Source organism: Dicentrarchus labrax, unplaced genomic scaffold (genome assembly GCF_905237075.1).
Source record: "Dicentrarchus labrax unplaced genomic scaffold, dlabrax2021, whole genome shotgun sequence".
Classification (NCBI taxonomy): Eukaryota; Metazoa; Chordata; class Actinopteri; family Moronidae; genus Dicentrarchus; species Dicentrarchus labrax.
Genome location: NW_026136710.1, coordinates 1,250,534 through 1,267,241, shown reverse-complemented (window position 1 = coordinate 1,267,241; position 16,708 = coordinate 1,250,534). Strand labels below are relative to the sequence as shown.

The following is a 16,708-nucleotide window of genomic DNA, read 5'->3' as shown; positions in this document are numbered from 1 at the left end:
TAAAATACAGACATTTTTTAAAGTAAATTATCTAAATAAAAGCTTTGAAGGTCAGCAAAACCTTTTTAATTTGTTTCAAAACCTTTTGACTTAAAACTTAAGTTTTTTTTACAGTGTATTTATAACAAATGATGTTAAATTCAAACACTTTAAATATACTAAAATGTCAACAACACGCCTAAATACACTTACATCGGCTGAACCCCCCAAACCAAAGGTACTGGCACCGGTTTTGGTCCAGTTCAAGCTAAACTAAAACTTTAAGCGTGTGCGTCCACACACAGACCACCTGTGTCGAGTCCAAGACCAGGACCAGTAGAGTCCGAGTCAGGATGAGAGAGTCAGGACCGAATGCTTTTGCCAATTAATTTTTGGTGTTAGATTGCCAGTAACCATGGTTACCAGGTGGCCAATATCAATGCCAGGTTTAGATGAAGGGATGAACCTTCGTCACCATAAGACAGCTCTCTCTATCTCCCCCTGGTGGCTGACTGCAGTATAGACTCTCTCTCTCTCTCTCCCCCTGGTGGCTGACTGCAGTATAGACTCTCTCTCTTCTCCCCCTGGTGGCTGACTGCAGTACAGCTCATAAAGCGTCGTTGTTAGCAGACGGGACAAACTAAAAGATTGCGTTTTTTTTAGGTAATTCATTTACGTACATATGTAATTTTAGGTCGTTCTTATCATGCTGATGTTTTTCGAGTTTTTATCATCAGTTTGGTTTTTATTAGTTATTTGAAGATAAAAAATAAAAATAAAAAGGGGGTTTCACATCATGATTGACAGCTGAGTCCTTCACGCCATTGAGTCACGGGTATATGGGCGGGACCTCGATATTGTGGCGCCAACCCCGATCAGCACTGCATAGACTCTGGCACCGAATGGAAGGCTGCGGTAGTATTTATCAGAGCGAACCCCCTAGACATCATCCCTATGGATGGATACGGGGGTCAGAGGAGGCTCAGCAGTGCTGGTTGTTATTTATTTTGAATCCGAGGCAGCGATCAGCTGGCAGAGCAGAGTCACACTCAGTCATTATTTTGGACATTCCCAGTAAGAGCACTGTGCAGATGTCTCTGCCACAGCAGCAGCCCCAGCCCCAGCCCAGCACTAACTACTGACCCCGTTAAACCACACAGTCAGACCAGTCTGGACCCACCCAAACCTGGAGCCAGAGCCAAACCCCAGACTCTGGACAGACCAGAGCGGAGCAGGGCAGAGCCAGGACGTGCCTGGCCAATAAAAAGCAGCACATTCCTGTTCGCCAAACTCAGCCTCAAGACTTTTTTTCCTGAACTCCGACGGCAGCAAACACAGGTGCTCCTCTCACCAGATCCCTCCGACAAACGGTTTCACAGCAGAACATTACAGAGAGCTCTGCATCACAGTTTACTTTAGCTTGTAATCAACTATTTAAATTATAATTATGGATGTTTCTTTTTTCATAGCTAAAACTTTAAAATGAAAGCAAAGACTGAGGACCGATCCGAATGGCAATCAGGTTGAGAAACAATATTATTGGTAATGGTGTTTTTTTCAGGTTTCTTTCATAGAGACTCATCTGTATTGTTAGTTTGGATTTATTAATTTGGATAAATAATTAATCATCTGGCTCGGGCCCAAAACTGCTTCGGTGTTGCGGTCTCGATTTGAGATTTTACACAGAGCTCAAAATTAAGGTTGTAAAACGTCTTTATATTCTGGATTTAACATTTTGGGAAGAAAAGTAAAAGTATTTATGTGTAACAGCCAGTTTCTGGTCTAGTTGACTAGTTCAGATCCTGATCCTGTTTGCCTCTCCTCCTCAGCCACTCCAGGAAAGTCTGTGTTGCGGTGAAGTGTTTTGGAGTTTTTCCAGGTCCACTTCAGCTGTGGAAAGCCCAGAAACCGTTTTTATGCAAATTAGAGCTGCAGTGACCTCGAAGGCCGAGTCGCACTGGCTCAGTCCACTCCCTCCTGGATCCTCTCTGGGTCTCTGTCGGAGTTGCATGTTGCTCAACGGGAACGTCCCGAAGGCTCTCCGTGTAATTTAGGCGCCGTGTTCAACCCCACTGAGCTCCAGGCTAATGACAGAGTCTGGGTTCAGGGCTGGGCTACAGGATAATGCTGCCTGTGTGTGAGAGATAGTGGAGAGAGTTTAACAGCCTTCAGTGTGATAACGTGCTGTGTGGTCTTTTACCGCTCGTACGCTGTACTCCAGTTGTAAACATTTGTGTGTTTTTTTTTTGTGTGTTTGTGTGTGTGTGTGGTTCTGTCTAGGAGTTTGGATCAGCCCCCCCCCCCGCCCTCCGAGGTCACGGAGGCTGCAGCCGCAGGGAGATTGTTGTGGAGCTGGTTGGAGGTTTTGTGGTTTCTGGGTGGGACGACAACTAAATGTTTCCATCACACTGACAGCAGTACACGGATACTATATTATACTCGCTGTAGGTAAAAGTACACAGATACTATATTATACTCGCTGTAGGTAAAAGTACACAGATACTATATTATACTCGCTGTAGGTAAAAGTACACAGATCTTATACTCACTGTACACAAGTATTTTAAGCTTCATGCAGTAAAAGTAAACATAGTGCACTACAACGTCTCTGACTGATATCTTACTGTATGTGACATAATCAGATTGTTAATCAATGTTAATCAATGATCACTGTTTGAACCACTTTATATACAATTAGCTAGTGTAGTCCACTGGTTCCCAACATAGGGGTTGGGGCCCCTCCAGAGGGTCACCAGATACAATCTGAGGGGTCGAGAGATGATTGATGGAAGAGAGGAAAAACGTTTTCTCTACGTTCTCTAACGCGCACAGTTTAGGGCAGATTGAGAAACATTTTGCAACAGTAAGCAAAAACTGTGTGAAACTCAATGTCAGTCCTGTGCAGACCTTCAAAAGTCCACAACACACACACACACACACACACACACACACACACACACACACACACACACACACACACACACACACACACACACACACACACAGCCTCCTCCCTCCATAAAAGAAAGAGAGTTTGAGACAGAAACACCACAAACTCAGGAATGTGGAGTTTACATGGGCAGCTTTATTTGGCCTGAAGAAAATGTTCCCTCATTGAGCTCAGAAAGCCACATCCCACACACACACACACACACACACACACACACACAAACACACACACAGATATAGACACACGCCCATACACATAGACACCCACCCACATAAAGAATATAGCTGTATAAACACCCACAAAATACAAAGTAAAAGGTCCAAATAAAGTTCCATCTGTTATTAACATTTAATATTCCAGAATATAATTGAGGAAGATGAACCACTCGTACTCGATGAAGAGTTCAGGAAACCTTGACGACTTACACAGCGGAATTTATTGAGGCTCGGCCCGAGGAAAACAACGTCAGCCAATTCATGTGTAACAGAGAGCAGTTGCCAACCCGATTCTTTCACACAATGCATGCAACATTTCAGATGAGTCTCCAGACTCAAGTCTCCTGGTCTTTAACCTGAAGCTCTGGCGGTCTTCTACCTGCCCTTGCTGACATGTTTGTCACAACTCACTCTCTAGGTGGCGAGAATCGATTTCCCCTGGACCCTCCTGAATGCAGAGATGTCTAGGTTTTTGGATCAGAGCTGTGAGGACCTCATTTCTCTATCCTTCTTTAGCATGGTCTTTACCTTAACCCCTGTTGAGTGTCCGAACTCCTCTCCCATAATGTTTTCTTTCTGTAAGGTTTATTCTGTCATCCATGGATAGACTCAATTGAAACACTCCACATACACCAGTATGCAAAGGCTCGAATGGTCTTCACATTGAGTGTCCGAACTCCTCTCACACGAATCACCCAACGCCAATGTTGCAGAGGCAATTCTTTAAATAAAGCATGTTAAGTATGCTCTCTTAAGTATGGTCTTTCTGTATTCAGCATCCATTTCAGTGACACATTCATGAGTTCAGGGGCAACGATGAGTCTTATCATGTCTTTGGATGCTCAGTGAAGTCTCAACCTCCCGTTGTTTACTTGGACATAAAGTGTAGTTAGACACAGGGTTAAAGGTTTATGCACAAAATAGTCTGTTGGACTGGTTGTGTATAGATTACAATAACCAGGTCCAAGAGTTACATAGGTACTTAAAAATTCATCACTGGTTGTTTGGGGCAGAAAGGTTTCTGGGAGTGTTGAGAGTCTGCAGGTATTCAGTCGGTATCAGCTGCAGAGGGGACTGACCGGTTATTTATAATGTGCTGTACACATATAGGCAGGCTGAATGGATTTATGATAGTGGATATATGGGCACTGACATCGTAGATATAGGCTAACCTAATAAATGTGCCAGTATGCGCCAAGTAAAGAGGGATTAGTATCTCATTTGTGAGACTCACAGGAGCCAGATTTAAAAATGAATCATAAAAACTGAAGCAGCAGAAACACAAGCTCTTAAAAAGCTCCTACATTTCCCATAATGCAACTGGATAGAATGCTTTCATTAGATTTTACCACTGATCCATTGTTCATATAAAAATTTGATTAAAGCAGTTTTAATAAAGTAAGTACGTAAGTATGTGAGATTATTTTGTTCACTCACATACAAGAAAGGGCTTCAGTCTTGTTATTCATATAAAAGATGTCTTTTCCAATAATATGGTCCTAAAAATAAAACAAGACGGTATTAAGGATGATAGTTCCAGTGATGTCAGTGGAACAGATGTGACGGTGACTCAGCCATTAATTCATCTGAGTGGGTTGCTGTCATTACAACATCAAGACAGACATGTGGATGGACTGAGGTTTAAACTTACTACTTTTTTACTACTAATTTAAACTAACTAAGCTTACAGAGTGGGAGAGATGAAGGATGAGCTCATACTTTGCTTGAATCTTATTTGAAAAATGCACTTTATTGTAATTTGGGTAATCCAGTACTTATTTGGTTATTGTTGTTACCAAAAAGTGGTTTTAAATTAGACCTCTACCAAAAATGAAACATAAATTATTATTTCTGTGCTGACGACACTCAAATCTTTCTCCCTTTAACAGCTTGTGAAACTACAGTTCAGTACTGGAGTTATTTTTTCCAGAAACAGCGTCCATTTTACTCTGGCTATTCCATATTTTGGGACAAACCTGAAGACGAGCCGAAACCTACAAAGACTGGACTAACCAACATAGAGACCGTTTCCACCAACTTGCAGGGATTATTTTTTTTTTGCCTTTGACAGTCAGGAAGGCGCATAAACCTGAAGACACATTCCTGAGTAAATACACCAGACAACACATTGAACCACTGCTCAGTAAACACTGGAGCTCTGACGCTAAACAAACATGGATGCCAACCAGCAGCTTGCACTGTTTATATGCAGCGACATTAGTGTCGAAATGACCAAAAAAGGAGGAAAAAAAGCTAAAAGTTTGGTAAGATCCTGGATGGAGAGGCGTGTAGGACTGTACAGCCTACAGAGGAAACTAGAGGTGAGTGAACTTGTGTAAAATGAAGCTAACTTCAGGAAAAGCTGCGGACTCTTTACATATCAAAGACATACGATTTAACTGACCTGGATTGGAACAGACCAAATCATATTCATCATCGGCTCTCCATGTTGGGTCACATTACTTTAAAATGTAGTGACTGTCAGTGTCAGTGACTGAATACTAATTACATGGCAATTTTTGTAACCAAGAAATGTAATCCATTGGATCATAAAAAAGGTAATCTAAATGTATTATTGGGGGCGGCTGTGGCTCAGAGGCAGAGCGGGTTGTTCCTTAATCGGAAGGTTGTGGGTTCGATCCCCGGCTCCTGGTGCCACATGTCGAAGTATCCTTGAGCAAGATACTGAACCCCAAATTGCTCCTGATGCCGTGCATTGGTGTGTGAATGTGTATGAATGAGTTAGTTTCTGTTCAATGGACTTTGCCATCACTGTGTGAATGTGTGTGAAAGGGTGAATGTGGCACGTAGTGTAAAAGCGCTTTGAGTGGTCGGAAGACTAGAAAGGCGCTATACAAGTACAGGTCCATTTACCATTTACCATTATTTCTGGATTACTTCAAGATCAAACACTGAAAATATTGCACTTTATACTAAAGAAATAACACAAATATATATATTTTTCAATCTCTCAAAAGATTTTCAATTTAAATAAAATCAGCTTAACATATTCAAATCAAATAACACATTTTTTTCCATGTTGAAAACAATTGTTTTTGTTAGCATGGTTATGGCAATAGATACAATTCCAACACTGTTTATTGATCCCAGTTTGCAGAAATATTCAAATACACTAAAATAACACATTTATACCACTTTCAAAAAACTTCACAGGATTATCATAAAGTGGGCTTGTCTGTAAAAGGGAGCATTGTGGGTACCCATAGAGGTCAGAGGTCAAGGGATCCCTGTGAAAATGGCCATGCCAGTTTTTCCATCATCAAAATGTTGTTTGAGCGTTATTTAGCCCCTTTCACAACATGCTTGGTACCAATGGATGTGTTAGGTCATCAGGTTTTATATGATACCAGTATCTTTACTCCACAGTGCGAATGGACAAGGGAAGGATAATGGATCATTCCCTTATCAAGGTCTATAGAGGGTTAATAAACCATTGGTTATAATGAAAACAAAGACATATTTTAAAGATGTGATCAAATTAACTTATCCTTGACAATGTAACTCTGATCTAATTAGAATCTGGGCTGGTTACCTATTACGATTATGTAATCCCAATTACATGTAATCAGTTACAACCCAAAAGTCCTAATTTGTGTCCCTGCATTTAGCCAAAAGTTTGTTTTGCTGGTTTGAAACTTCCTACAGAGAGACCCTCTATCCCAGCGGTACAAACATCCTTCTGCAAACACCCCAAACCCTGAAAAGTGTTATTGACCAAACTGTAATAAGCACACTCAGCTCTATAAGGTGTGCAGAGACCAGCCACTTCAACACAAACACTTCCAGCCCACAGTCATGCATTTTATTCCCGGTGAATGAGCCAAGAACCCAGTATAGTCTGACCAACCATGAAGTGAAGCAACAGTTTCCTATAACACACAGTGAGTAAAGCACGGGGGAGTGTTGTGTTTGGCAGCTGTCAGAGCGGTTTATATGAACCAGGCCACGACACAGCTGATGTTGGTTAAATTAAAAACACAACACGATATGGATCCAAGCTGCAAAATATGACATCAGTGAACATTTCAGATGAGGCAGTGCTCATGAGCCTCCTTATTCTAAAGGTGATAGTTATGCTCAAAGAAGGACTAGAAGACCAAACGAAGACCAAAATGAAGCCTTATACCACTATCTCTGAATGCCAGACTGTCATTTCAGCTCGCAGTTGAGTTTCTGGTGTACTGTTACCTTGATCAGCAGATCTGAACTACTGAGTTAAAACACCAAAGTCACACAATAACCCATCAAGGTGTTGGTGGACCAGCAACTTCCGTGTTCTGCAAGGTAAAATTATAGCTGTTTTCAATGGAGTCTGGTTGTTTCTCGTCAGAAAGGAGCTGTCTGAGGGCACGTAACTTTACTGAAGTCGTCGTTAGAAACTGTTTGGTAAAGGTCAGGCACTTTCAATAAATACTCAGCAGGGGATTGGATGAACCATCTGTCTATCACCGTCTAACACAGGCGAGCTTCAGCCAATCAGATCAATGAACCATATAACGCTGACAGACTCTTATTGAGCGAAAACAGCTTTTCCATTGAAAAAAGCCTTCAGTGCTGTTCTTTGCTGTTCCAATGAAGAAATACTCTCCAGTTCTCATAGAACTGATGCTAGCAGCATCTACGCTAAACTCTTTAGCAGCCGCCATTGTTGTTTTTGTTAAACTGCGCTCGTAGCTCATGCTGTGATTGCCAGACTGATGCATAGCCTGAAGCTCTTTTGATTTCATAACTACTATTTTGTAACTATTCAAATTATGTAATGGTCAATCTCAGGCCATTTTATTTAGTTTTTACATGGTAAATCTTAAGATTTTGCATCAAGACTGAGTTGTTAGCGTCTTTTAGCAAATACATTAAATGTAACTACATAGCATCAATGCTAATAGCATCCACATATAAAAGATGGACGTTGTGTCTCCACTTCCCCTCAATGTACAAAAATCAGTGTTCGAGGTAGTTTTCATTGGTACGGACCTCACTTCAAACATCCAAACTAACCCTTTAAACCTGCAAAAACTGATTTCTTTGTCCACTTGTTTGCAGCAGAAACACATTATGAACATTAACCTTTGAAGCTGATATGTAACAGTCACAGAGCAACATGTGTTGGGGTCGTGTTTGAGGGGGATCGTATGTCAGTGTTGTGTTTACACCTTGTTTTGGCCCCCGAGTGGCCACAAATCAATTAACGCAGCTTTAAGGAAGAGAAGTCTGTGTTCATGATGTGAGCTTCAGATGATAAACTCCTCTGTGGCTGTGGTTTACTGATGTGTATTGAACTATGATTGGACCAGTTGTTGTTTCTCAGCCACAAACCACCAATCAAGACCCTCCACCCACAGCCTCATTCTCCACGTAAACACAGCACCACACTTTGGATAAAAGACAACGGATATAGCAAAGCTGAGGGAACACAGCTCCATCGTGTTCTTGCAACAGAGATCGACTGTTGATTGTGTGTTTTTTGGGGGCCCGACCTGTTTACATGTTCCTGTGTTTACACCAGAGCTAGAATGCATGTGTACATAAATAAACCACAGTAAACTGTCGCCGCAGCCAAATCACCATCTGTGACGGTTGCAAACAAGATGGTGGAGGGTTGGGGTCAGGGTCCGGAAATGGAGGTTTGGACCGGAGCCCGTCGTGGTGTTTTCCATCAACACCACAGAGCAGAACAGTGCAGGCACTTAAAGAATCAGTCTGATGATAAAACACTTTACTGTCAACAAATCCTATAACAAGTACTGCCTGATGAATCTTCTTCCTCTGGGCCATAGAGCTCCAAACACTATTAAAGTCCATGAAACATATATAAACATAAACATATGTAACATATATACTGCTGTATAAACATCTAGGGAAAGACTGACTCGGGTATTGATTGACGTTTATAGCCCATAGTGCAGAGTGTGCGTCGCCGGGTTCGGCTCCTGGCATCCTGGAGCGGAGTCAGTTGGTTTAGCTGCCTGGCTGACCGATCTAACGGCAGTTAGCAGTTGGCTACTGAACAATCTGTCCATCGGGAAACTCTAGAAAAGACCTTGGTGCTGTAATGTTATTCCCTGTCAGTCTCGGAGGCTGTGTTCGATCCCGGTCCGGCTGCTGAGCCCGGTTCTTTCGCCTGCCCAGCGACTCATTAGCAAGTTAGCTACATTAGCTAAAGCTATTTGTTAGGAACTAGCTGAGCAGCTGGAGGACGTCAGAGGGAAAACCAGGAAATATTTTCACCAGAAGTTCCACCAAAATCACTGAATACAGTTATAAAGCTGAGCTAACTAGCTAATGTAGCTATAAAGTAGGTCTTCTGTAGAGTAATCAGTGAGGCCATAGATGTCTGCAACACATCGGCCCTCAGAAACACGTCATAAAAGAGAGAAAGCATTTCATTGGACGCAGCCCCGAGTGCAGGATGAGTCATCAACTACTATTATTGCTTTTAAGGAACTCTAAATTACCATTAATAATACCTAAAACAGTCACATTTTGACTTCAAGGGGACACTGTAGTTTATTTACACACAGTCCTACTGCCCCAAATTCTCACCAGAGCACCAAATGTGGATTCATCCGCTGCTGAAAATAGTCCCCAACTAACGCACAATCTCCTTCTGTTGGTTCGATAAAAACAACATCGAGCAGTAGAAATAACAGAACCATTTTTTAAAATTAAAACTATATATTTCTGAGGTGGTTTTTAAAATATTTTACTCAATTCAAACTTTAAATGCAGCTTTTACCTGCAGTATTTTTACACTGCGGTATCACTACGTCTACTTCTTTTACTTCTGCCATTGAGTGTTCCTGTTGGGATGGAAGCTCTCACTCTTCAGTCAATTACAGCTGACACTGAGACAACACTGCCCTCTGCTGGATTATCAATATAAAACATCTACAATCATTCTCCTTTATAGGTTTTCCAAATGTTAGACTCAATTATAATCATTTTTGCTATCGCCAAGACACAAAAACTTGCACTAACTCACGTATCTTTTGACCAGGTACGATAAACCATAAACACATCGTCAACTAAAAACACATTCAAAACTAAAAGCCTGTATTTTGTTTGTTTCCACATCCACAACATTGCCATTCAAATAGCACAGTTCACCCAGTCAATCACCTGCACCCAGAATGCACCTGTGAAAACACCTGTAACCAATTAGCTGACTTAGTAATCAGAGCTTGAACTCTATAAACAGAATTCAAATTTGCACTGCAGTGGATTTTAAGATAGATGTACCTTTATTGATAGGAGAAATTCAAAATTGACACAGCAGCAGAGGGGAATGTAGTGTTAGTGTTAGAGTAAGGAAGATTACATCAGCAAGTCTGAGCCTGAGGAAAGGGTTGGGAACCACTGTTTCACATCTTAATTATACGATACAAAGGTCCTTTTGCCCCTGTTGTGAACACCAACCTGGTTATTTTTGGGGTCGCGACTCTAAAAGGTTAAGAAGCTGCAGTAGGTAACCTTATTTTTTTGTCATATTTACTTAAACTTTCATTAGATCCTGACAGACGAACATTAGATGACAGATATTCTGGAAAATAATCAGGTTCCTCTGGCTCCTCCTTTGTGCTCCTAATGACATTTGCAAGAACCCACCAGACCCGAATGAAAACAACCAATCAGTGGCAAGAGTGATAGTTGATTGTTGAGTCAAATGAAGCTGCTTTGGGACCCTGGGAATGATCAATTATCTTCAAGCTTACAAACCAAAGTGTACATGTTTTATCAAATGATCTACTGCAGCTTTAAGGGAAGGTTACAAAAGTCAATATCATCGCACACTGTCAACTACAGTGAGCCACGCAGAATGATGAGTGGACCCGACAGAGTTTTTTGCCAGACAGGTGTATTCTCCAGCATCGTTCAGAGTGACCTTCCTCAGAATCAAAACCTTCATGTCTTTATCTGCTGTGTTCAGATCTGCAGTCTGGAAAAAAGAGAGAAATGTGACATGAGACAAATAAAGTCAGAGGAAAAACTCCAAGACACTCTTTAGAACAATTACAATACCTTGTTGTCACTGTGAAGTTAGAACTTTGTCAAAAGGAGTCAAAAGCATTCATGTTTTCTTCAAGGTGAGTTTTAATTTCTCTTAATATCAATTAAAATGAATTTCTAATCAAAAGAGAAACATGAGTTGCATAACGTGCTATCAGACAATGGGCCTCATCTTCACATTCTTATCTTACCTCATACTTTTGTTTGTGCTGTGGGCTCGTACAGGTGGTCAACAAATTCAGCAAACACTCCTAACTTTAGGTTTCTGTGTAAATCACCTGCGTCAAAATAATAAATGCTACCTGTGTGTAACTAACCCCCGATAATACCATTTACGTCAAGGTCTGGGTGAATACTGGATTCTGATTGGCAGCTGGGTGTCCATTGATTCCTGAAGTAGGACACGTCCTCCTTTAGTGTCTCATCCTCTGAACCCTACAGCCCCGACACTGCCCTCTGAACTCACGGATACTATAAGAGATCCTACCCACATCCCGTCCGCTATTCAGGTCACCACTACAGGCTGCTGCCGTCAGTACTCGTCCTATTGTTTGTGAAAATCGTGATATTGATTTGGGGACAATGACATGGCTGATAGCTATTAAACTTAATGTTATTAAACTTAATGTTATTAAACTTAATGTCAAAAACTTTCATATTTTATTTTCCGCCTGTATCCCAACAATAAACACTGGGGAAAATGAGCTAGAGCTGTCCTTTGGCTTCCGTAGACACCTGTCAGTTCAATCTCAACTACCTGCAGTTTAACTAAATTTGTGTTTGCTTACGAACAATGACTGAACTGAACGAACCTGGAGAACGCTCACATACGAGTGTTTGAGCCACTGGACGTGAGGTTGCGGGTTGCCGATCACGCGGCACAGAAACGCCACGTCACTGCCAACAACTGCAGTTTGGTTCGCCGGCAGACCAGTCACCATTGGTCTGTGAAGAGAACGCTCTGGAACAGAGAGTTTAAACAGCGGATAATTGTGTATCTTAAATCAGCCCATAGAACTTCCAACCACATTGAGTTTTGCTCAATGAAGATTTTACACCGAGTTATTGTGTTAACTTATTATTGTAAATTACTGCTTTGTTTGATTTTATGATGATGATACGTTGCTGCTTGTCTTTACCTGTGGCTGTAAGTTGTCCTTGAGTGCTTTGCACAGTGCCTATGAACAAAATCTGTTATTAATGATGATTATACAAGATACTAAACATGTAAAATGTGATTATCTCAGGTCAGCATACAAACACCACCTATTAATATTGTAATATACCTTCGATTACAGTGAGCCACGCAGAACGATAATTGATTCCGAAAGAGTTTCCAGCCAGACAGGTGTACTGTCCAGCATCGTTCAGAGTTACGTTCCTCAAAGTCAAAACCTCCATTTCTTTATCTGTTGTGTTCAAACCTGTTGCCTGGAAAAAAGAAATGTGTCATGAATAAACATTAAATGTGACTTAAACACGCTTTTCCCTCTACAATCAAATATTTAAATACAACATACCATACTGTTGGAAACTGATTACATTAAAATTATGAGTAAAACAAATTCAGTTTTGTAAGTTAAATAAACAAGTAGCTTAAGTCATTTTAAGTGACACTTTATCCTTTTTATTTGTACTTTGAAAACAAAATACCTAGACAAACCTAACAAGGACGAAATTTTGATTTCAGAGGTGGGGGGGCACAAGTATTTTTAATAAAACTAACTCTTTCAGTTCACTGTGTTTTCTAGTAGTTCTATTGCTACTTTTAACAGGCTTCAGCTTGAGCGGCCGTTTTCCGCTTGGTCCTAGTGCTTGACGTGTTTCTGTGTACTATAGTGTAACATTGTTTTTGGACGGTAAAAACTGCAGAGGACCAAAACGGCCTTTTGAAAAAGTGCAGGGGACATGTCCCCTGTGCCCCCCAACCCCCCAACCTCCACACTATGGGACTTTGGTCTCCGGGTCGGAAAACGAGTGCTTTACGGCAGTAGTGACACAAAATTGACCCAAATCCAAATCCAGTCCCAAATAGATGGAGGAATTTCAATTCCTAATTCTTATACAAGTAATATTCATACTTAAAATAAACAATTTCATAGTACTTCGCATCTACGCTGAGTAAGAGTTTTGTGCAAAAGGTATTAACGACTTGATCCAAATAAAGGCAGGTTGAGTTCAATGGTTGAAGCAAATAAAAGCTCAGGCTATTATTAGTTAGCTGCACAACAATACTGCACTGGAATGATAGCTTTTTAATCAATTATTCATTTGACAGAATACCAATCAGCAACTACTCTAATATTTGATAAATTGTTTAAATCGTGTTTTAAGCAAAAATGCCAATTTGTATATCAAGGTTTTAAAAAATCCTTTGGTTTTGAACTGTAGTGATCATTTTTCAGACCTAACAAAATCAATCAAGGAAAGTTAATAAGAAAATAACTATTAGTTACACCTGTCACAGGTGTAAATCTAAACTATTGGTAGTATGTCTAGTCTATGTTTACTTAAGAACGGAGACTTATACACACAAACCTTGAGAACGCGGATGTACGGGAGTCCGTCCGGTCCCTCTCTTCTGCCATTGATGGTGATGTGTTTGAGCCACTGGATGTGAGGCTGCGGGTCGCTGAACACGCGACACACAAACGTCGCGTCACTGCCAACCACTGCGGTTTGGTTCGCCGGCAGACCGGCCTGCAGGATTGGTCTGTGAGGAGAATGCTCTGGAACAGAGGAACAATGTAAGAGGTCACCAGCAACACAATAATTTACCATCAGAAGACCACAATAAACTAGTTTAATTAAAAATGAAAAAAACCTTGTGTAAACATTGCACAGGTAGTTTTCTTACCAGAGACATTCAGCTGGTAGGTGTGTTCAAGACTACCGTATTCATTCTCCACCACACATGTGTAGTTCCCTTTATCCGACGGGACCACTGACTCCATTATCAGAGTCCACATGTGGTCTCTGATCTGAAAGATTGAGGATAAAAAATACAATCAAAACAACTGGTTGGACTTCTGTTTGTTTTCTCTTTACAGGAACGGTGAAAAACACACCTTGAACCCTCCGATTCTTTGGTCCTTCCTGAACTCTTTCCCGTTCTTGTACCAGCGCAGGGAGGGAACTGGGTTTCCCGTTGCCTGGCATCGAAACTTCACAGTCCTGCTGGCTGGAACGGTGTGAAGCTGCTTCTCCATCTTCTCTGGCATTACCCACTGCGGCGCCAACGCTAACGAGGTAAACACGGTGATTACAATGATAAAATGGGAAATACAAATAAAAAGACATTTTCTCCATAGAAATGAAATAGTTTAAAGGGGCACCTATTTCTGGAGATGCAATTGATCAAAACAATAATAACTTTTGGTCTTTTATTGCCTCTAATTGATCTTTTGCCCAACACTAAAGCCATAAACATGTTTTACAATTCATCTTTTAAAAAGACCCATCCCTGCTCAAAAAGGTCTGATTACCTTCCCGTAAGCAACTGTCCCCCATGACAATTAACTGTTTGTGGAATCGATGTGTTTATCAAATCAAACTGTTTATTAAAACTCAGTGTGCCTGGTTGGACTGGGTTGGTTTCTTTTGGAGTTCACAGCACTTCCAGGAACACTGAACTGGTTCTATTCTCAGTGCCAGAAAGCAAAGAGCGTACAGGAGGGAAGTGGTTCAATCTGAGGGAATACGACAGAGTGAGGTGGGAAATTGAAAGCAGGCTTTGTTCATGAACAGAAAGAGAGACTGAATCTGAAAGAAAAACAAGAATTTACAAGCTCAGTAACAACTGTATCACATAGACTCAGCTGGAGCCAAAAAGACAAACACACACACAGAAAGTAAATACATGCATGTGCACACAAACACAGTTTATATTATTCTCATTTACACTTCCCCAAAGATGGTTTTGTGGAAGTATGACATATAATAATACTATTTCTACATAAACAAGCCAAGGGGATGTCTTCAGATGTCTTCTACCATCTGGCCTACAGTCCAAAACCCAAAGATATTCAGTTTAATGGCATATTAGACTAAGAAAAGCAACACAATGTCATATTTGAGAGGCTAGAACCAGGGACACTTTTCTGTCCATCAATTAACTGACTAATTGTTTCAGCACAAGTCTGACTAACTAGTTTGACCCCTGGGGGGAAACCTCAACCAAGATCCTGATTCTGTTTACGTAGACTTAAGATAAGTTTGTGCTTATGCTTTGTTGCAGTCTTATCCTGTTTGGAGCACACATACAGATCTGGAGTCTCAATTAAGCTGCAATATGGATCAGAAAAAAAACACATTTGAACAAAGAAAAGAGTTGTGACATCCACACTCAGACGTCTGTAAAATATCCCACCTGTTTCTGTGTCCTCTGCGGCCGGTCTGGACTGAGCCTGAGGAAACTGGACCAGCAGAACCAGCAGGATGCAGGGTAGCAGCAGCTTGAAGCAACAGGGGGACGGCATTGTGTCCTGAAACGTCAACTTACTGAGACTTCCAGACTGCCAACTCACTGCAAGAGAGGAGAGTGACCTGATACGATGTACAGATAAGAATAAATGAGTAGGAGATTTAGAGGATGGGTTACAGGTTTGGAGGTGTTTATGCTGCAGGTTTCCACAACTGACTGGAATAGTGAGTCATGCTTACTCCACATATTTCATCCCTCAGTCACTGAACTGTAACAGTCTCATTAACCAAACTGCTGCTGGGAAATGACAGAGTAGTCAAACAAAGATGTAGCTGTTGTTGAACTAATAACAGACAAATATTGTATTTAACTCACATATTAATGACAGTATTCTGTTAGCAACAGTACACAATATTTTTAATGCAGGAAATTTACCTGTAATGGAGTATTTTATAGTATAGCATCACTTGTAAAAATAAAGCAGCTTAAAAGTTGTAGAAAACATATATTTTAAAGGACAATTCCGGCGCAAAATGAACCTGGGGTTAATAACATGTGTACCGAGTTGGTTCGGTCTCTGTCTCTATGTTTTCATTCTAATCGACTGTGACCAGTTTTAGCACAAACCGCTAATTAGCTTATAACGCTGGTCAACGGGGCATCGAGTAAAGTGAAAAGAAATCTATTTCTATTCCACTAACAAGACTCAAAATAGCACCACACTTACACGGTAGCATAATGAGGGCCCCTACTTGTAAACCGAAGCATTGAGAACTTTGTAGGTGTACAGACAGTTTATTAAGAAGATAGTTTAGAACAACAGTAGCGTTCATGCAGGTCAAATGGAGCCGTACCTGTGTCAGCTGGTCCACAGTATGCTGTTATATCCAAGGACGTGAAGTCACAGTTGGTAAATCAAAGGTTACATTCCCTTAAAAACATTAGCTGCTGTTCTGTTTCTGGGAATTGAAAATCATCGACTGAATCCACCTTTTTTTAACTGTGTGCTTCTTGAAAATATGGAGAGCCAAATGTGTCACAATTCGTCTCAATTTCCCTGGCGTTTGTAATTGCCATCAGACATTTATAGATGTGTTCTAATTGCATTTTTTC

General features: G+C 40.9%; 1 protein-coding gene and 1 long non-coding RNA gene across 7 annotated transcripts in view; one reads left to right on the top strand and one right to left on the bottom strand.

Moving 5' to 3' along the window:
- The window catches only part of fgfr1b (fibroblast growth factor receptor 1b), a 37,385-nt gene extending 20,677 nt beyond the window's left edge, over window positions 1-16,708 (bottom strand). Inside the window, exons 1-5 of one of the 6 annotated variants that reach the window (XM_051413293.1) lie at window positions 16,450-16,708; window positions 15,542-15,717; window positions 14,241-14,413; window positions 14,030-14,153; window positions 13,711-13,901 (exon numbers count right to left, since the gene is read on the bottom strand). In XM_051413293.1, the coding sequence (XP_051269253.1) occupies window positions 13,711-13,901; window positions 14,030-14,153; window positions 14,241-14,413; window positions 15,542-15,650 (597 nt within the window). In that variant the 5' untranslated portion in view covers window positions 15,651-15,717; window positions 16,450-16,708. The other 5 variants (XM_051413290.1, XM_051413287.1, XM_051413292.1 and 2 more) reach the window with 5 other exon arrangements.
- Window positions 2,317-3,890, top strand: LOC127370863 (uncharacterized). Its single transcript, XR_007886299.1, has 3 exons — window positions 2,317-2,423; window positions 3,563-3,629; window positions 3,728-3,890. It is a non-coding gene; the product is annotated as an uncharacterized LOC127370863 (long non-coding RNA).